This window comes from Vulpes lagopus, chromosome 4, assembly GCF_018345385.1.
Source record: "Vulpes lagopus strain Blue_001 chromosome 4, ASM1834538v1, whole genome shotgun sequence".
NCBI classification, from domain to species: domain Eukaryota; kingdom Metazoa; phylum Chordata; class Mammalia; order Carnivora; family Canidae; genus Vulpes; species Vulpes lagopus.
Genome location: NC_054827.1, coordinates 73,705,905 through 73,726,890, shown reverse-complemented (window position 1 = coordinate 73,726,890; position 20,986 = coordinate 73,705,905). Strand labels below are relative to the sequence as shown.

Sequence of the window (20,986 nt, the reverse complement as noted above, 5' to 3'; positions counted from 1 at the left end):
GTCCTCACATTCAATATGAGTAAAGCTTAATTTCTTTCCCTCTTTTTTGGTAAAAAAATATGTGTGTTTGTTCATAGAAATGCAAATACTTTATTCTAAAATTTCAAGGGTTGCTTTCAGCACCCCATTTTGGAGATCCTTGCTCTAGATAAAGGTCTTAAAATTTTGGTTTTTAAATTTTATAAATCCTCTCTTTTTACTGAAAATAACTTGAAAGTCTAATATTAGATGCTAATAACATAGGTCTGATTGACTTTGAGATGGGAAGAGGTGATGTTTAGACCTCTCTAGGCATCTTTCTCCCCAACCTCCTCAGGTTGGAAAAAATCTTATGCCAACCCAAGTTCTTCAGACCTACCTTTAGTACTAACATTTGCTTCTTCTCTAGTCATTAAGGAATCAGCATATTTTTCAAAGGCTGGTATATTAATATTCGTGATCTGGGGATCAGTAATAACTCACTGAATTACCTCACACACACCTTATGCTCATATGTGGCTACATTTTATCTGGGAATGAGAACATCTGTTAGAATGAATATAAAATGGTGGCATTTCAGCTGTGAAAATAGGAAAATACATTGTTTGGGCTGGAGGTGCTTGATTGTGTGTTCCTCAGTGACTTTGAGATTGGAAGACATAATTTGTGTAATTTGTTACACCCTGGTAAAAGTAAATTTTTAAATAAATGCTACTGAGGGGAACTACAAATATATAAACCAGGAAACATTGTCAATAAAAGGAAAATAACCATAAAAAAGTAGTCATAAGATAATTCTGGAGAGAATCTTTAAGATATCGGGAAGTGGACCATCTGTGATTTTGTATTAGCCAAGATAAGTAACACTAGCTGCTGTAATAACTGACCAACCAAAATGTCTGGCTTAACTCAATGAGGATCTATTTTCTCACTCATGTCTCAGTACAATGCCTGCTGTGAGGCAGCTCTGCTATAACCACTCATTCGGGGACCCAAGCTTCCTCCATGCAGCAGACCAACAATTTGCTTCAACATTGACCTCGCTTCATCCAATGAGTAGAGAGAGGGATAAAAGAGAAGTAAAAGGCCTTCTCCTTTGTTCACTTTCAATTTATTGTCACATGGTGCAATTTCTGTATCTAAGTGGATTTGTGTATGAAAAAAGGCATACTTTTCTTAACTGCCTATCAGGGATTATATTCTACTGCCAAAACCTAATCATAAGGCCTTACCTACATGTAAACACTTTGCGAAATGTAGTTTAGCCCCAGGTCCTGGAAGAGATGGGTTTGGTGAGCATCTAGCTGAGCTCTGTTGTATATACAGAGGGATTCCTGACCCATAATTGAGAAGCATCAGGCCTAACTTTGGAAATCTTCTCTTTGGAACTCACTCTCTTTTTTGCTTGCTGTGGTAAAGGAATTTGCACACCAATAATTTAGCTCTTGCTGTTCCCTAAGCAAGCCATGATCTTTCATGTCTCTATACCTTCACATGTGATTTGCATAGGATGTCTGTCCATTCTTTTTAAAACTCTTTCCCTTTACCTCCTTTCTCTTCTTCCATATCTAGCAATTCCTCCCCATCCTTAAGACCCAAGAAGATGTTTACTTCTTCTATGAACTTCTCTCTGATGGCACACAGGCACGGATCTTTTCTTAATGTTCACTGAACTTTATCCTTGTACTTTGTACCTACCTCTGTTACTGAATGTATGAGTCTGTAATATCATTATTTAAGGAACCAGTATGTTTTCAAAGGATTGGGTGGTTAATATTCACAACATAGTGACCATTAATTATAGACTTAGTTTCTCAAGGGTAACACTTGAATCTTACCTTAGTATCTCCCATGCCTGCCTAGCACAGCCTGGCTCACTTACTCAATATCAGAGGAGAAAATGAATACTGTCTCTCTTCCTGCCAGTTGCCAGTCCCCCTCCCCCCTTTTCATATGGTTGTAAAAACATAGAACATAAAATTTGCCATCTTCACCATTTTTAAGCATACATTACCATAGTGTTTACTATATGCATCTTATCTCTAGAACTTCTTCATCTTGCAAAACTGAAACTCCACTCCTTGAACAACTCTCTATTTCCTCCTACCCCCAGCCCTTGGAAACCACTTACCATTCTTTCTAAGAGTTTGACTACCTGATGTGAGTAGAATAATGCAGTATTTGTCTTTTTGTGACTGACCTGTTTCACTTTAGCATAATGCCCTCAAGATTCATTCATGTTGTAACATATGACAGGATTTCCTTTTTTAAGTCCAAATGTTTCTTTTTTTTTTTTAAGGTCCAAATATTTCATTGTAGGTACATACCACATTTTCTTTATCCATTCATCCATTCTGGTGTCTTTGTTTTTGACCTATGGTTACTCGAGGGGACTGACAAGAAAATACATTTTCTGTTGACCCAAGAGAAAAGGTGATCCTATACTCTTAAATATTTCAGGATGGCTTATATTGTAGAGACTAAAAGAGAAATTATACTTAGAGTGAGGAAAATTAGATTTAAAAAAAAAATCAGTGACTACAGAAAGAATGCCTCTTGCTGTACGTTATGAGCATGAGAAACTGTATTATACTGCTTCCAACTGAGCAACTAGGGCCCATAATAAAAAGCTGTTCACATTCCAAAGGCCTCTTACCCTAGTCTTTTTCACTGCCCTAGTCAGTACCTCAATACTTCTTCAGTACCTCATATCCTCAAAATAGCTCTTTTGAGAAAAGAAATTTTAAAGTAGGCCAAAAATAAATAAGGAAAGGGATAAATAACTCAACACAGAGCACTTGTGAGAATTTTCATGTTTACGGAGAAGCTGAGTCCCACAGTAACCTCTGGCCCTTCTTCTCGGTATTAGTGAATTCCAGTGTTCATTTGCATTAAGTTAGTTTGGCCCTTTAGCGACATTCATAACCTTTACTTCAGTGCGTTATCATGAAAGAATCTAAAGTATCCTTGCATTAAGCATGATCGTTATTTTTTCAGTTGGTCTAAGGATCTATTAATTAAATATGTAGCTTTAACGTGTACTGAAAACCTCCAAGTAAGCTAGCATTCATCTTGTAAACAAGTTAAACACCCCACACATAACTTCTTTTTAAAACCATCGCAGTAAGAACCCCAGCACTTAAAAAAAAAAAAAAAAAAGGAGGAAAGAAAAGAAAAAAACCTAACCCTGCAGTTTTGGTAAAATATGCCAAATATAGCCTGAAATAGTAAATAATCCCTCAAAAGCGATATTAGCAAATTAATTGGTGTGTGAACAAAGACCCCTTTCTACACTAGCATGAATGTTGCCTTTATTATTTTTTTTCTCACAAGTATGATTTTAGAAAACAGCTGTAGTGCATGTTGACAAATGACAAAGCGGCAGACGTGGTAAAACATTTTCCGTCAAGGCCAGGGGCGGGGGTGGGGGGGTGGGGGGGTGGAATGCTGGGGCTGCCGGAGCGGCCAACGGGCTTGAACGCCTAGCTTCCCTAACCTCTTCCCCCAGGCTTTAGGGAGCGGGGGCCTCAGCGCCCCACCCCCTTCCCCGGGCTCCGGTTACAGCCTCTCGAGTTGAGCAAACTTGCTGCAGGCGGATCGGCGATCAGGCGCTCTCCGGCTTGGGCGCTGCATTTATTAATTTATATTGCGCGGGGCCCTGCGCGGGCTGCTCCTTTGTACCCGGCGCTGCCTGGGCCGGGGAGGGGGAGCGCGCCCGACCCCCGAGGCCAGCACGTGCTGCGCCCGCCCGCCAGGCCCGCCGAGGGGGCGGAGGCCCCGGCTTCTCTCCCGAGCCGCTCTCGCCAGGAGGAGGGGCGGCGGCGGCGGCGGCGGCGGCGGGAGGCGACAGCTGCCCGGCCCAGGGAGCGCGGCGGGACAGGCGGCCGCGGCGCCCGGCCACACGGGGCGGCGGGAGGCGGGAGGCGGGAGCGGCGGGCCGCGCGGGATGGCCCCGGGCCCTTCCTGACTGGCTGGCGGCGCGCACACGGCCCGGCCCGCACGTCCCCGCCCGCGGGGGCCCGCTCTGCGTCGGCCGCGCCGCGGTGGAGGCGCGCGAGGGGGACGCGGCCGGGGATGAGCTGACTGCGGGGAAACAGCCGCCGCCGGGCCCCGAGAGGCCGCCGGAGCCGCTCGCCTCCGGGTCGCCGCCCTGCCTTTGCATCCGAGATCATGTACGTACGCGCCGCGGTCCTGCCATTGTCTGCGCCCCGCCGCGCGCCGTGCGCCCCGGCCCGAGGGGTCCCCGCTGCCCCCCCCCGCCCGAGGGTCCCCGCTGCTCCCCGCCGCGCGCCTGCTGCCCCCCCGCCCGAGGGTCCCCCGCTGCTCCCCGCCGCGCGCCTGCTGCCCCCCCCCGCCCGAGGGTCCCTGCTGCCCCCACCGCCCGCCTGCCCCGCTCGGACCGCGCCAGCTGCCCTCGCCCCCTCTCTGCCGTGCAGGTCCATCCACATCGTGGCGCTGGGGAACGAGGGCGACGCGTTTCACCAGGACAGCCGGCCGTCGGGGCTCATCCGCACTTACCTGGGGAGAAGCCCGCTGGTCTCGGGGGACGAGAGCAGCTTGTTGCTGAGCGCGACCAGCACGGTGGCGCGGCCGGTGTTCACCGAGTATCAGGCCAGCGCGTTCGGGAATGTCAAGCTGGTGGTCCACGACTGCCCGGTCTGGGTAAGCGGCGGCAGCTGCTCCGTGCTTCACCCCCCACCCCCACCTCCTCCTCCTCTCTCCTCTCCTCTTTCGTGGATGTGGACCGGCTGGGTCACCTGGGTAGAGTTTTTAGACATTTGGGGGGAAATCTTTGTCTTCCTTTGTTTCCCCAGGCAGGGGGCAGCCCTGGGGGAGAACAGTGGTGGAAGGTGAAAAAAGCCCCAGTGGCAACATGGAGCACTTACTCCCTGCTTCGCCACCGCCACCGTAGGCTGTCCCTTGGTAGCTGGCAGTTGACTGTGACAACCCCCAGGGACAGGGTCACTAAGCTTCACCAGCAGAGAGCAATGTTTTTTCATGCCTACCCCGTGGGTGATAGTGTAATATTAGTGTTCTAAAAATAAAGTCCTCTGAAAGCTTAACTCAAGCAAAAATAAATTTCACTGGGACAGTTCAGGACTAGGACCCCTGGAAAGGAGAGGAAGACACAGGAGCTGAGAATGGATTTTAAACCACTCCGTTATAAAGCTATCCCCCTTTGGACATTTTAATTAGCGTTTTTAATTTTAATAATGCGGATACTCCTGAGATATTAGCTTATTTGTTTTCAGTGACTCATAAATCAGAAATAAGAACACTGGTTGGAATTTTCAGAAAGCTTTATAAAATTTGCAATAATTAAAAGAAGTTGTATAAAATTCTAGTCTGATTCTTAAGTGCTTCATAAAAGGAGAAAATATATTCTGAAGTCGATAAAATTCTACTCTGATTCTTGAGTGCTTCATAAAAGGAGAAAGGAATATGCTCTTTGACACAAATATTTTCAGTAGGCAGTATAATAATACACAGTAACAGTAATTATTTAAATGTTTTCACTTAATCTTATTTGAAAATTTCTGATTCTTTACTGCTTTTGGAGTTATAACTAAAGCTGAAGATTGTATTTTATTTTTTTTTTGAAGGTTGTATTTTATAACAGAAGAAAGCTTAGTGTCTGAAAAAGAGTGTAAATTATCTTTATGTGAGATTTTACATTTTTTTAAAAAGACTTTATTTATTCATGAGAGACACACAGAGAGAGGCAGAGACACAGGCAGAGGGAGAAGCAGGCTTCATGCAGGAAGCCTGATGTGGGACTTGATCCCAGGTCTCCAGGATCAGGCCCTGGGCGGAAGGCAGACGCTAAACTGCTGAGCCACCCAAGGATCCCCAAGATTTTACATTTAAACAGCAATTTTAAAAAGCTGAATTATGTGCTATAGGGAACTAATACACGTTTCTAAAGGAATGTGTGGAATGTAAGTAGAAAAATTACTTATGCAAATTACAGGAAGAAAAGATCTCTACCTCAAATGATCAGTTAAAGGATATTTCTGTTAATGGGCTGAAATAAATGAAAAACAGGTTTGTTTGTTTGTTTTCAATAAGTGGGATGGCATTAAACTCCCTTTTATGACAGTGATGATGCCAATCTTAAGCATTGGTAAGGAACTTACTGGCTGGATTCCATGCGAGCAAATGAAACACCTCTTTTATTTTGGCCATTTCATTGTGAAAAATCATACAGTCTAAAAACTTACTGGTTTTACATGCAGTTGAACAAATGATGTGAATGAGTGAATAGAGTAAATAAGTAAATTGGAACAAATGAGTGAATAAAGTAAATAAATGTAGAGAAAATAAACTGAATTAGGATGTTAGGATTACCTTTCCTGTTTTTTTTTTCTTTGAGCTGTTAACTCTTTCCTGTTTATGTTGTTAATTTAGCAAAAAACATTACTTGTAATCCCATGTATTGTAGTAAATGAAATCTTCCAAATGGATTAAAATAAGCCTCTGTAGTCTAGATTTTTGCCTTATACTCAGTGTTGTGTTTTATCTTGCTTATCAACTTTTATGTGTTTAGACTCTGGTCCTGTTTAAGGCATTAAGTTTGGGTACATGTTTTTGGGTTATAAAGATCTTCAAGCATTAGGGAACATACTTATAGAGCTTCTCTTTATAAGGTGCTTCTCTTTTCTTAGTGGTAAGTAAAAGTCCATCAGAGATATTCAAGTTGACTGTATTTATCAGCTGATACTTGATGTGTACAGAAACAGTATATTCAGTATAGCAAAACAGCACAGGTTTGGATATTTCAGATCCCCACATTGCTACTTAGTGGCTTTCCTTGGTGAGTCAACTATCTTCACCTACCCTATTTTTCCTATGTATAAGATGAAAAGACTCCCTGCCTCCTAGAGCGATGCTGAAGAGTAGATGAGATAAATGAGATAGTATATGTAAAGTTTTTAGGCTAGAAACTGACATGTAGTAAGTATTCAGTAGTGGTAGCTCCTATAATAACAACAATGTGTTTATTACAATGTTAGTATAGTCATGTATCACTTATACTAAGCAAAAATAAAGTTTCCTGCACATCATTCAACATTTACACAAATACAATCTACCGAGCCAGCAGTGTTATTACTTGGTACGTGCTGTATCTGCAGCCCCACAGTGAAGTAGAATAAAATTTCATTTTGCTGTAAAAAAATTAGATTATTATTTTTTAAATGATGGGTTCCATTCTCCCAGTGTGGCTCCAAGCTTCATGTTGCATAACCTCCTAGAGGAAATCCTGGAACTGATTTACAAGGGGTGGGAGAATTTTATTTCCTTCGCATTTCTAGAAACCAGGGGAACATTTTCTCTTTGACATAGTTTGGTTAAAGATGTGGTGGTGTTTCCCTGAGATTGGAATGAGATAGCTTGTGCTTCTCTTTTCTAGTTTCTTCTGTAGATCCGTAACCTCACTCTGGATTCTTGCCGTATATACTTGGCACATTTAACATAGATGTACTTTGGATTCATTTTATGTAGTTCATTATTTAGTATGTCTCTCTCAAACCTACCCTCCTCTTTCTGTGCAGTTATTTTATTTCTAGATCTTTTCCTGTTTACCAGAAATATTCCACAAAAAGCAGTGAGGTCATTTTCTTGGGCAGGGTTTGAAACTGATTTGTGTTAAAAATAAAATTATTTATAATCTTTATATCCTTGTGATAATGACCCCAAAACACATTTTCTCATGACATTTTCCTCTGAATGTCTCCTTTTTTCCCAGTATACCTCTCCAGTAACTCTGGAATTTTAAATTATTTGGAATGGAAAGAGCAGTTACTTTTGATTTGTTCTCTCAGAGTTAAATGGCTATTTAATGTTGGTCCTACTCCTGTTTCGTTTTTGTTGTTTTTTATTCCATTCATCTGACTGTGTTTCTCTTTCTTTGTTATACTTGTTACCCTGTTATGCCTGTATACTTTGAACTTGGATACTATAACAGATACAGTTGGAACTGAATGGGTTTGTGGTTTGGGATTTGGAAATTAGCGTAGAGCTCTGCTGGGAAGCTTTCACATTTTCTTGATCCATGTCCCACTTCACTTCTCCCCTCTCTTGGTTCAAGTTTAAGACTTTGTCTTTGGTATTTATATTCCCATAATTTGCCTGGTTTGCTTTTTTGGTCCTTTTAAATGCTCCTGTTTTCAATAAGGTATTTGTATCTAAAAATTCTGCAGTTGTTTTTACTCTGAATGTACTTGTAGGAAGTGGGTGGGTTGGGGTGGCTATAGGGATTTGGGAGAGGCTTTGCTGGAGACCGTGGAGGAACTGGTGAGAAGCAGCTCTCTTCGCAAAAGGGCATTACTGTGCAACATTTCTCCTGAATCTTCTGTCATAGGGTAAAAGCTCTGTCACATGGATCTTGATTGACTGATTCTAGCATTATTACCCTGTTTTGGTCTCATATTTCAAAGTGCAAACTTTCATAGCCCAACAGTTTTTGGACATTTTAGCCACATCCAACTGTTTTCTTAATCTAGCCTTATTATATCCTGGAAGTACACACCGAAGGCCACATGAAAGGACAAATATGATTAATAGTTAACTAGAATATGAGAAGAAACCTTCTAATGCATATTAAGCAGTGGCATTAAGATATTTATTTTTCTTATGCTCCTATTCACATAAAATCTTTGAAAAAAATACTTCTAAAACATCAAAGCTTTTAAGGAGTAGTCTTCATAAAAATTAGTTTTGGCCCAAATACTAAATGTAAATATTATTAACTGTAGCCCACAAGTAAAAATTTCAAAACTGGTAGGATTATCCTGAATTTTTAACTTACATAAGGTAAATATATGAATTGAAAATCTGTTCCTTCCCATGTTGACACCTTATAATACATAGTAGCTTTTTATGAAACGTATGTCCCTGTACATACACATATACTATACATATACAGTACTGTCCAAAGGATGGATAAAGCTGAAAAGTATACATAAATTTTGAAAATATATGTAAAATATATGGAACTCCACAGAATTCACTATGTATTGCAGTTTAAAATACCAAACAATCCTTCTGTGTCTAATTGGGTCACAGAAAATCCTTTGAAGCTTCCTTACTCATACTGATGCTCTGGCATTGAAAGCTGTAGTGTTAACATTTTCAAAATTATTAGGTGATAAAAACATGGCATAATTTTAAAACAAAGTGCTTATTTTTTAAGTACAAATATTGAAAGAGGCTGCTTATTTCATCAGACTCTCAGTAATTGTCTAGCTCTGTTTTACAGTACAACTACACTGTTGTCTAGGCTAAATGAATACATGAGAATAGAAGAGTTGGTCGGCTTCAAACATTTTTAATTCTATACAATTACTTATTTAAAAATAAGTTCTTTTTATGAATTCCAAAAATTAAACTATAGCAAAAATTTTTGTATGTTCCATTTTATTTCATGATGATTTGAAGACAAGTAGACTAAAGAATGCTCTTTGCATTTTTGTTTAGGACATTTTTGACAGTGATTGGTATACTTCTAGAAACCTCATCGGGAGCGCCGACATCATTGTGATCAAATACAACGTAAATGACAAGTTCTCGTTCCATGAAGTAAAGGATAATTATATTCCAGTGATAAAAAGGGCATTAAATTCAGTTCCAGTAATCATTGCTGCTGTTGGTACCAGACAAAATGGTAAGTATTTTTTTTTTTATGATAAGAGTACAGGTGCCATGTTATTAAATAGTGCTAAGTTCATTAATGGTTAATATGGGGGGCGGTTTGTGTGTGGAAAAAATGACTGTGTTCAAATGCCAGCTGTTATCTCTTCATCACTAGATATGATAGTGAGACATCAAAGGAAAGTGTCACAAACTACTGCTGTGATTCTGATGGGTACAAATTTGTCTTCTAAATTGCTCTTCTACAGTAGTGAAGGAAGTCGGTAACTATATTCTTCTGATACAGGAGAGGTCATGGGCTGGCGCTGAGCTCTGCAAGTCTTTTTCTGACATTGTGAAGGTCTGTCCAGTGGGAAGAATAGCCCAATTCTGCATGAGGAGTTGGGCTTATGAGCAGGATTTTTACGTAGCTAGGAATGAGAGCCCAGAAGAGGCTGATGGCACTGCCTGAGAGAGAGGATCATTTACATCATGGTTGATGGATTCATTTAGTTCAGTCAGTTCCAAAAGTTACAGTTAGATGTCCTAGAGCCAACTCAGAATTCACTTTGATTTGGTGGTAGTTTGATAGTTCTTTTTAGTGGTATTTCCTCAGTAAAGCTGTCTATAAAATTTGATTCATTTTTTTTCCTTTCATTAGGGTACAGCAAAGTAAAGGACACACAAAGTTCACTAGGTACCATGAGGGCAGCTTAACGCATTTTTACATATATATGCATCCATGCATCCATCTCACAGGTCAAGATATAGAACATTTGCCTCACTGTGGAAGGCTGTCTCATGCCTCTTCTCAGTTAACAGCCCTCCTCCCCAGAAATGACTGCTGTTGTGACTTCTAACAGTATAGATTAGTTTTGCTTATTCTAAACTTCATACACATGGAGTTATACCATACGTAGTATCTTGTGTCTAATTTTAATTAACATAATACTGATATCTGTCCATGTTGCACTTATCTACAATTTGTTATTTTGCTGTGTATTTTTAAGTTGTGTGAATGTGCTGTAATATATTTATTCATTCTCCTTTTCATGATGCTCAAGTTGTTTCCTAGGAGTAGGATTTTGGGTCATAGTAATAGGGTAGGTATATGTCTAGCATTAGAAGACACAAATGAAGCAGGCTTGACCGTTCCTTAACCCCACATCCCCTCTACTTCCCTGTTTCTTTTTATTGCTGGCCTCTATTCTTGAAAGAGTCATCCACACTTCCTGAGTCCACTTCCTGACTTCCCATTTATTCTTCAGTCCACTACAGTCTGACTTTGACTTTAATTTCATAATTACATTGGGTTTGCTCTTACTCAGGGTTACCAGTTAAATGCTTATTGCCAAATTTGATTTCCATTTAATTTATACTTTAATTTATATTTTAATAACAATTTACCTTTTGAGGTTATTCAAACACATCTGTCCTTCCAGTTAAAAAAGCTACTCTTTCTTTCTTGTTTGTTTCAATTCTATGTCTTCTTACTGGTCAACACCCCCCTGTACCCCACCCCCATGTATTGAACCAACACATCCTTAGTTGTTACCAGGGCTCCATCCTATGGCTTCACCTCTTCTTGCTGTTTACTCTGACCTTGAATCTGTTAATCTGTTGCTCTACCTTCTCCTGTATACACATTGATGAATACCCAGTCTGTTTCTCTGGCTCTAGTTTCTCTTCCTACCAATATCACCACAGAATCTTCCTGTTTTCTGCTGAATTCCCTGTCTTGCAGAATGATGCCAAGCCTATCCATTCACCCAAACTAGGTTCATCCAACCGAACTTTCTTCCCATTCCCCATATCCAGTGGACTAAGAAGCTCTTTTGGTTTCACATTTCAGATAAACCCCAAATTCATTGCTTTCTCTGTACCTTCATTGGATTTCAGATCCTAGTCCTTTAATTATCTGTCATAGTGGCCTTCTTTTGGCCTAAAGGGGCAGCTCCTGATCTTGTAGGACCTGCAACTACACACACACACACACACACACACATACAAACTTAGAATGAGAAAAGGAAGCATGACAAGTTGCAAATCTAAAGAGCTGTCAAATACTACAAACATCTAAAAAATATTTCTATTATTTAGCAGCTTGACATTTCTTTAATTTTTCTTATATTTGTTTGCTGCATAGTCTTCGATTACTTCTTCATATTATAACCACTTTTGGTATTTTATATATAGAGAAGAAAATTATACTTAGTTTTTCTTCCAGTGTATGTCTTCATTCTTCACATCTTTTTGGTGCTGGGCACTATAGTTTGTGTTGTGTTCCTCTTTCAGCATGGTATCTTTTTATCTTAAGAAGATTTTATTCATTTATTAGAGAGAGAGAGAGAGAGAGAGAGCACAGGCAGGGGAGTGGCAGGCAGAGAGAGAGAAGCAGGCGTCCTGTGGAGCAGGAGCCTGACTTGGAGCTCCATCCCCCAGGACTCTGGAATCATGACCTGGGCTGAAGACAGACACTTAATCCACTGAGCCACCCAGGTGCCCCTAGCTTGGCATCGTTGTCTCAAACACCAAGTGAGTCTACACAGTCGGTAGCAGAAGCATTGCTGTCCTGTGTATCAGGACAGTTGTCAAACATTTAACTGTACAAGGAAGTGACTGCAAACCACAGATAATATCTCACTAAACCTAAATTTAAATTCCCATTAGTAGGATCCCCAAAATGCCTGTCATCACTCCCAAGCTGCCTGACATAAAAGTGAGTTGGAGTGGAAAGAGACAATGGCCTTAAGTATAGTTAGAACCTCTTATTTTGCAAATTTTACAAAAGTATATAACTATGTGAAAGAATATTGCTCAGGTTTCTCCCACAGCTTTGGAAAGGAGCCATGAGACAGGGGCCCTGACACTTAAGGTTCATCAGCTTTATGGTAAATTGACCCTCTCGCCTATTCCTGCTTTGCCACTTTCTGAAATAAATCCTCTCACAATAATAATCCTAGAGTATAAGTCAGATCATGGTAGTCAACACTTTAAATTATTTAGAAACTTTCTTCTTTTTCCCTTTTATTTGCTAAATTTCAAACCCAAGAAAATTGACCAGAATAGAACAGTGAACCCTAGTGATCTCTCTCATTCTCTCTCTCTCTCTCTCTCTCTCATACACACACACTTTCTCTCTCTCTCTCTCTCTCTCTCTCTCTCTCTTTTTTTCATTTGGGAGTAAATTCTAAAATTAATGGGATTTCTTATGTCCTAATTACTTAAGCATGTATTGTCTAAGAGCCATTTTCCTTCAACCATAATGCAATTACCATTTAAGAAATGTGACATACTATTATCTATTATACTATTATATATATTTTTTAAAGATTTTATTTATTTATTCATGAGAGACACAGAAAGAGAGGCAGAGACATAGGTAGAGGGAGAAGCAAGCTCCCTGTGGGGAGCCCACTGGGGGACTCAATCCCAGGACCCAGGGATCACAACCTGAGCTGGGATTACAACCTGAGCTGAAGGCAGACCTCAACCACTATTATACTATTTTTTTAAAAAATTTTATTTATTTATTCATAAAGACACAGAGACAGAGAAAGAGAGGCAGAGACACAGGCAGAGGGAGAAGCAGGCTCCATGCAGGGAGCCCGATGTGGGACTTGATCCCGGGTCTCCAGGATCACACCCCAGGCTGCAGGCAGCGCTAAACCACTGTGCCACCGGGGCTGCCCACTATTATACTATTATACTATTATTTTAAGTATAATCCACATTCACATTTTCCCAATTGTTCCAAAGCTGTTTTTTCCTAAATCCAGGATGAAATTAAGGACTATATATTGCATTTAATTGTTATGTCTCTCTAGTCTCTTAATCCACAGCAGTTCCCCAGCTTCTTTTTGGCCTTTTGTGATATTGACATTTTTAAGGAATTTAAGCCCATTATTTTGTATAATCCTTTAGTTGTGATAACTGTAGTTGCAAAATAGTGATTTTTCTATCATTCCACCTATACTTATTAGTTTTTATTCTTCTGTAAATAGAGCTTTCCCTTCTCTCTGCTCCCACATCTTTCTTTTAGAATCATGATTCATGGATTTGTTTTTTTTTTTTTTAAGATTTATTTATTTATTCATGAGAGAGAGAGAGAGAGAGAGAGAGACAGGAGGAGGGAGAAGCAGGTTCCATGCCGGGACCCCGACGCGGGACTCAATCCCAGGACTCCAGGATCGCTCCCTGGGCCAAAGGCAGGCGCTAAACCACTGAGCCACCCAGGGATCCCCCATGGATTTGTTTTTTTATATTCAGTATTTTATAATCTGTTCTTCTCATTATTCTTTTTATTGCTCATATTATCCCAAATTTGCATGGAGGGAGTCTTTCCAACCTAGTTCCAATTAATTTTTGAGTGCTTCCTTATTTTCTGGCATAAGATGTTCCAGGCTCACCTTATATTGCTTGCCCCACCCTGGAATCAGTCAGGGAACCCTGGTTCCATTTAGTGAACAATGATGTTTAGAAACCAAGATCTGGGCTTTCGGGGTGTTCATAAGTTTAAATGTCATTGCTTCAAGGCCCTTTCACTGGATAATCATATATATATATATATTTTAATCATGAGTTCCCATTGATATTTTTTTCCAATCCAGTATCTGCATCTCATTTCAATAATTTTCTCTTGTGAAGTCTTACCTAAAATACAAGATCCTTCATTATCTAGCTCCTGATTCCTTCTGGAACCTTGTAGGCATGATCTTTTGTGTCTTATGTACAGACATACTTAACTACTTGAACTTAATGTCTTTCTTTAGATCTGAGAAAGTCTCAACTTCATGATTTCTTCAGATATCACCTTCCCTCCCATTTTCTCTATTCTGTCCTTTTTGGATGCTTATTAGACTGATATTGAAACTTCTGGATGTCTCCTCTGTTTCTCCTATCTTTTATATTTCCTAACCTTTATTTCTCGGTGTTATATTATAGGAGAGTTCTTTGGTCTTTTTTCCCCAGCTCGCAAATTACTTCTGCTATATCTATCCTGCTCTTTTGCATTATTACATTTTGAAAAATTTCCACATCTTTTCATATCCAAAATCTCTAACTGATTGTTTTTCACAATTTCTTCTTCCTGTTTTAAGAATGTAAATACTTGCGGGGGGGGGGGGGGGGGGGGGGAAGGGTTGAGAACCGGACCCGGGCGGCCGGCTGGGCTCAGAGCGGAGCAGGGTCAGGATGGACGAGGACGTGCTGACTACCCTGAAGATCCTCATCATCGGCGAGAGTGGCGTGGGCAAGTCCAGCCTGCTCTTGAGGTTCACAGATGATACTTTTGATCCAGAACTTGCAGCAACGATAGGTGTTGACTTTAAGGTGAAAACGATTTCAGTGGATGGAAATAAGGCTAAACTTGCAATTTGGGATACTGCTGGTCAAGAAAGGTTCAGAACATTAACTCCAAGCTATTATAGAGGTGCACAGGGTGTTATATTAGTTTATGATGTCACAAGAAGAGATACCTTTGTTAAATTGGATAATTGGTTAAATGAATTGGAAACATACTGCACGAGAAATGACATAGTAAACATGCTAGTTGGAAATAAAATTGATAAGGAAAATCGTGAGGTTGATAGAAATGAAGGCCTGAAATTTGCACGAAAACATTCCATGTTATTTATAGAGGCAAGTGCAAAAACCTGTGATGGTGTACAGTGTGCCTTTGAGGAACTTGTTGAAAAGATCATTCAGACACCTGGACTGTGGGAAAGTGAGAACCAGAATAAAGGAGTCAAACTGACACACAGGGAAGAAGGCCCTGGAGGAGGGGCCTGTGGTGGTTACTGTTCTATGTTATAAACTCTGGGAAACTCCATCTCTTGCATATTTGATCAGATAGTGACATCTTTCTGTATATAAACTCTTTAACTGCTATTTTAGGGACCTTGCAGTTTGCACATATTTGTTTTGTATCATGGCAGTAAATACTTGCAAGAAATCCCGCTCATCGGCTTTCCCAGGTAAAATGTTATGGTAAGCATGCATAGTTTGCAGTCTATAGGTTTTTATGTAACATAAAATAGGTGTACTTTTACAAGTACATTTGATTTTATGATTTACATTTATCATGTGATTAAAAAAAATCCACCTATCTAGTATATGTTGATACAAGGTCTACTTTTGGTCTCCTCTTTGCTTAAAAACTCCTATCAATTATTGAATTAATTGGTATGTAGAACTCCCAGAACCACTGGGAGATATTCAGGTATCATCAAACCTGGCAGATTTCCTTTCAGGAATAACACAGAGCATGATTACACAGCTTTTGTAGGATGTTTGCTGACTGATTCTCTTTTAATACTAAACAAAATTCTCTTGACAGGCCGCGGTCCAGGTCAATTTATAATTAAATCTCTGTTCTGATGATGCTTCTAAAATAGCATTGATATATTACAAAGTTTGGCCTTACTTTTAAATTTTCTTCAATGAGTAGCTCAGTTGCTTAACTGGAGTTTTAACTCTGATTACCTACGTTGGATTCTGACCCTTTGTGCAGCATTTTTAGTTATGTGGTGTTTGGCAGAATGGCAATAAGGTTTTCCCCCATTTTAGTTTGGGAAGGATGCGAATAGTGTGTTTATGTAACTGGTGTAGTACTTACCAATGTAAACCGACACCTTCTCCCATAATGCTGGTGGTGTTTGTCCGGGTACCTCATTTGTAGCTTGTATAATGTTTATGAACATCTGTGTCTCATGACTTCCCGAAATGGCTAGTTGCTATTCAGAAACCTATCTCTGTGTTTTGAGGGTTGGGAAAAGAATAGTAAATGACAATTTGAGAAAGACCTATTGTTTCCAGATTTTGATGTGTGTTGGAAAATACTATTGCAATGGACATCTTGGTAATTTACTGTAACAAGCAGCCAATAGTTTATCAAAACCAACTTGTACAGACTAATAAATCTTTTCCACAGTATTCAGTTTTCTAACCTCTTGCTATTATACACTGCTTTTTTTTTTCACTCATATGTTATTTAATTTACGTTGATACCTGCTATATTAAGCCCCCAAATAAGTTATTTGTCCTTTTAGCCAGGTTACCCTTATACTCCTCAGTAAGATGTCTGATACTAATTTCTGTACAGTTGCAAATGATGCAATAACTTGTGATAGTGGATTGACTTCAAGTTGGGGTTCTTTCTGAAATGTACATCTTCACGTAAGACAACCTTACATTCTACTTGGTTCACACCTGTGAAACTACATTACATGTGATTAAAGGTTTTTTTTTTTTTTTTTTTTGTGATTAAAGGTTTTATACATTATATATGTATTTACTAAATATAAAACATGTATTCCTTTATTGTGGGAGAAAAGTAGCTAACAGATGTACTTATAATTGGTGTTACATTAAAGCTGTAGATTTGTATATTTATATAGTGTCTGAATTGACAAGACATTTATTTCTGTTTATTGCTTTTTGCTCTTTGAGGTATATAATAATCTTTTTGTGTGCATTGGATTGTTGTGTTGATTCGGTCAAAATTTGGATACATATGAGTCACTTACTTTTAAAACTAATTGTTTGATAGATTTATATTGTAACCTTTTATAGTTTTTGAAATAAATATAGCCTGCTTTCCCTAGAAAAAAAAAAAGAATGTAAATACTTTAAAAAGAAAACCTGTCTCAATTAATTATACTTAAGATTCTGTTTTGAATATTTTATTAAGTTTTGTCTTGAGGAGGGCATTCTAAGTCTTTTCATTTGATGAAATTTTATTACATAGTATGGATACTTCCTAATGTTGGATAGTTCTTAATTTGCCTAGTTTTGCAGTATAGATTCTCTGTTGGATTAACACCTTTTTCCTCCTCTGCCCAACTGCTCTTTGAGGTCGGGGTGGGAGTTAGAGCTTATATCAGATCTTCAGGCATAGCTGCTTCCACTGGGGTCTCCAACTGATGTCCATTGAGTTGTCCATGGGCCTCCATGTTGCTCCCTCGTCTTTGAGCATTGAGTGTTCTTGATGTTGCCCGGTGTGTGACTTCCTACCTGTCCTTTGAGCTTCAGCTTTCCGTCTTTGGTCTTTTGCTATCTGCCTTCGGCCTTTTATACACTCCTAGTTTCTCTCCTCTTAATTTTTGAGTATGTATGTGTGTATCTCCCTTCCTCCTTCCCCCACCCCTCCCTTTTCTTCCTTTCTTCCATTTCTCTCTCACTTCTTCCCTCTCCTCCCCTGTTAATTAATCATTTCTGTGATTTGGCAGGTAGAGGAGTTGCAGTGTGGGCTTAGCTTGCCATTTTGAAACTGGAAGCTAATGTGTTGTTTTTTTCTTACACCCAGACCTCTGCATATGTTGTACCCTCTGGTGGGAGTGCCCTTCTGCACAACTCCTGTTATATCTGCATGACAAATTCATACTTATCCAATAAATCAGTGCCTCTTTGTGAAGACTTCCATAATGCCCAGGCAGAGTTAATTTCTTCTCTTCTGTTCCCATAGTGATTTTGCATACCTCATTTTAGTATTTATTATATTCATTATATTATGATTTGTAGTCATGCCTGTGTTGGCTCAGTTGACTGTGGGTTTTTATCTGTGTTTATTTCTTGTTTGATATATGGTAGGTACTCAGTAAACATTTGTTCAATTAGTGGATGATTGGTTTTAAACAAGGTGAAATTAATTTCACATGTAGATGTGATTGCAAAGTAATTACCAAGCTAAATCTGATATTCAACCTGAGGACTCTTATTGCTTCCCTCCCCCAGTCCCTTGCAATACACGAAGCTGTGCTGGGTATTCTCCTGGTAATTCCTCTCTTGAGTTCTTGAGAATTAGTTCAGCAAACACAGTCAGTCTCATCGTTTTCCTTTGTTACACATGTTTTGACAAGCTTGACTTGTATGTCGTCTTCATCACATTTGGCTTTGAACAAATTTTTGGCTTTTACTAAATATTCTCTTTAAAAGAGAATTTTTTTTTTCTGAACATGCCTAGGGGTATCCATAGCCTTAAGCTCCCCAAAATGAGCATCCCATCTTCTTTTCTTTTTGAAGTCCTGATGGAGTTGAGTAGATTGCTAGGCTAGAATTCTTAAAAGGATTTCTAAAACTTTCTTGCAGTTGACAACATTGTAAGAATCACCCTGCAGATCCTGAAAGCCACTGCTTTCAAAGAGATGCCATTCATTTTAATTTCAGATTTATAGTCTGTTTGCTTTAAAAAAAATAGGTATTTATGATAATACTTTAAGAGATGTCACATAAGAGAAGGAAAAAAAGACTACAATGTTAACTAGAAGTGTAACACTGATGCCTAGAGTCCCTGTGACCCTGACGTAGGCTCACAGGAGTGATCTCCTGTAGAAGGCACCACAATTTAAATTGTTTTGGCTCCTCTGATGGTTCCTGATGAAATGTATGATGTAGGTTTATTTATTCTATAAATGTTTTGTTGGTTTTCATGCTGTCCCCGCCACATGATCACAAGATTTTTTTTTTTTCCTTTTGGGCGCCTGTGAACAAAAAGCAATGTCTTCTGTGCCACAGAGGAGATGTGCAGACTAGATGTGAAGAGGAATTTTCTAGGACTGTGTGTCAGTAGGGGTCATTGGCTGTACACAACGGAAAACCCTGCTCAGCTGAGTTAAACCTGAAATTAGTTGGATTTTCTTTCAAATCCAGATTTTTTGTTAAAAATTATTTTGTATTATGTTCACTTAATTTTTCACTTGAAACACTTTGCTTTATTTTTGTTTAGAATACAGTCTAATAAGATGGACTGCCTACTCACCCCATTCCATCAACATAAGGAGAGCTTTGTAGATATAAGAAGGCCTCTGTCTTCAGAAAATCAAAGGCACTGTTTATGAATCTTTGTAAAGAATGTGAAATACCAATGTGTTATTTTTCAAGATAGGCTAAATTCTGTATAAAAACTTTATGTGCTCCGAACCCAAAATGATCTTGGAAAAAGTAAAAGCAAAAACTTAGAATTCATGGCTTAATTTTGAGAACCCATGCTTAACTTTGAAATCACCGTGTCTTTACTCAGACTAAATTTTTATCTTACCTTTTGATATCATTTTGCTTATCAGATAGAGCAAGTAACAGTTTTATCATTGTTTTTCCATCTCTGACACACAAAGAAACTTGAACAAGTCACTTATCTTCCCTGAGCCCCAGTTTCCTCCTCTGCAAAAGGAGGATGTAAATTTCTGAGCTCTAAAGTGCTTTCAATGAAGCTGAAATTATTGACATAGTTACATACATAGCACACACATGCACTAAATATCCTTTGTGTACATATACATGCTCCATCTATATGCACTTCATTGGTAAGGAATTTGTTGTGGGAAGTTGCCCAAATGTCCTTTTAAAAAAATTTTTTTTTTAGATTTTATTTATTTTAGAGTGTGTGCAGGCATCCAGTGGAAAGAGCAGAGGGAGAGGGAGAGCGAGGAGGAAAGAATCCCAAGCAGACTCCATGCTGAGTGAGGAGCCCCATATGAGGCCTGATCTCATGACCTCCAGAGATCATGACCTGAGGCAAAATCAAGAGTCAGGCGCTCATCCGACTGAGCCACACAGGTGCCCCCCAGATGCCTTTTGAGGACCACTGTGCTTGCTCTGTTACCAGATTGTTGGCTGCTGCTGGCGCACAACTGAGTACCTTCTCCAGCATTACCTTGTGCTGATAGAAGCTGCTGGCTTACTCAAGGTTCTTCTGCCCTTTCTCTGGTAGCCCTCATCTAATCACTGATTATCTTGATTGATTTAGGGACACAAAGGTCCAGCTGCCTTTCCCCAAATGGAGAACCATTCCAAAGGGCCATCTAAGCCCCAGCTCCCCTCCCCAGTAGGATCCACTGAGATCTTTGTTGTAGCTATAATGCAGTTCGAATTTTTTCTCTGCCCAGTCCCACTTCCCTCACCCCTGATAACATTTGTTCCCAGGATCATCCCCCCAATAAACCTCTTGCACACCAATCTCCATCTCAGAGTCTGCTTCCCAGGGAAATGAATCTATAATAACATGCATTTCTAGGAATGGATTTATCCTCCTCTGACTTGGCTGCCATTTAAACAATGGTATACATGATGTGTCATGAAACAAAACAAAGCTTGCTGATGAATTCAGAGTTGAACATACATTTTTAGCTTTTTTAAGGAGTGTCCTAAATAGATATGTTGATCTACCACCTGCCCAGCCATACATCTGTACGTGGTACAACCATGATGTTTAGGATGGTTCACATTTTGAATAAATACTTTTTATTCCTTTAGTTTATGATTTTTTTAACCTTGAAGAGAAAGATAAAGTAATTGAATTTGATTTCTGCAGTCAAGTACTTTAGGGTCTAATAATTGAAATGTCTGGATTAAGAAGAATGTACTTTAAATGAAACCTACA

General features: G+C 39.5%; 3 protein-coding genes across 6 annotated transcripts in view; 2 read left to right on the top strand and 1 right to left on the bottom strand.

Annotated features, from left to right (window-relative positions):
- SPATA9 (spermatogenesis associated 9) overlaps positions 1-4,624 on the bottom strand; it is a 107,656-nt gene extending 103,032 nt beyond the window's left edge. The window contains exon 1 of the mRNA XM_041753298.1: positions 4,498-4,624. The gene's annotated coding sequence lies outside the window, so the exon portion shown is untranslated. The remainder of the gene's footprint in view (positions 1-4,497) is intronic.
- Positions 4,010-20,986, top strand: part of RHOBTB3 (Rho related BTB domain containing 3) — a 56,855-nt gene continuing 39,878 nt past the window's right edge. For all 4 annotated transcript variants that reach the window (XM_041753294.1, XM_041753291.1, XM_041753292.1 and 1 more), the window contains exons 1-3: positions 4,010-4,151; positions 4,416-4,641; positions 9,457-9,643. In XM_041753294.1, the coding sequence (XP_041609228.1) occupies positions 4,150-4,151; positions 4,416-4,641; positions 9,457-9,643 (415 nt within the window). In that variant the 5' untranslated portion in view covers positions 4,010-4,149. The remainder of the gene's footprint in view (positions 4,152-4,415; positions 4,642-9,456; positions 9,644-20,986) is intronic.
- LOC121489877 (ras-related protein Rab-18) lies at positions 14,730-17,242 on the top strand. Its single transcript, XM_041753303.1, has 2 exons — positions 14,730-16,847; positions 16,879-17,242. Exon 1 carries the CDS (start codon positions 14,803-14,805, stop codon positions 15,421-15,423), a length of 621 nt encoding a protein of 206 aa, XP_041609237.1. The 5' UTR covers positions 14,730-14,802; the 3' UTR covers positions 15,424-16,847; positions 16,879-17,242.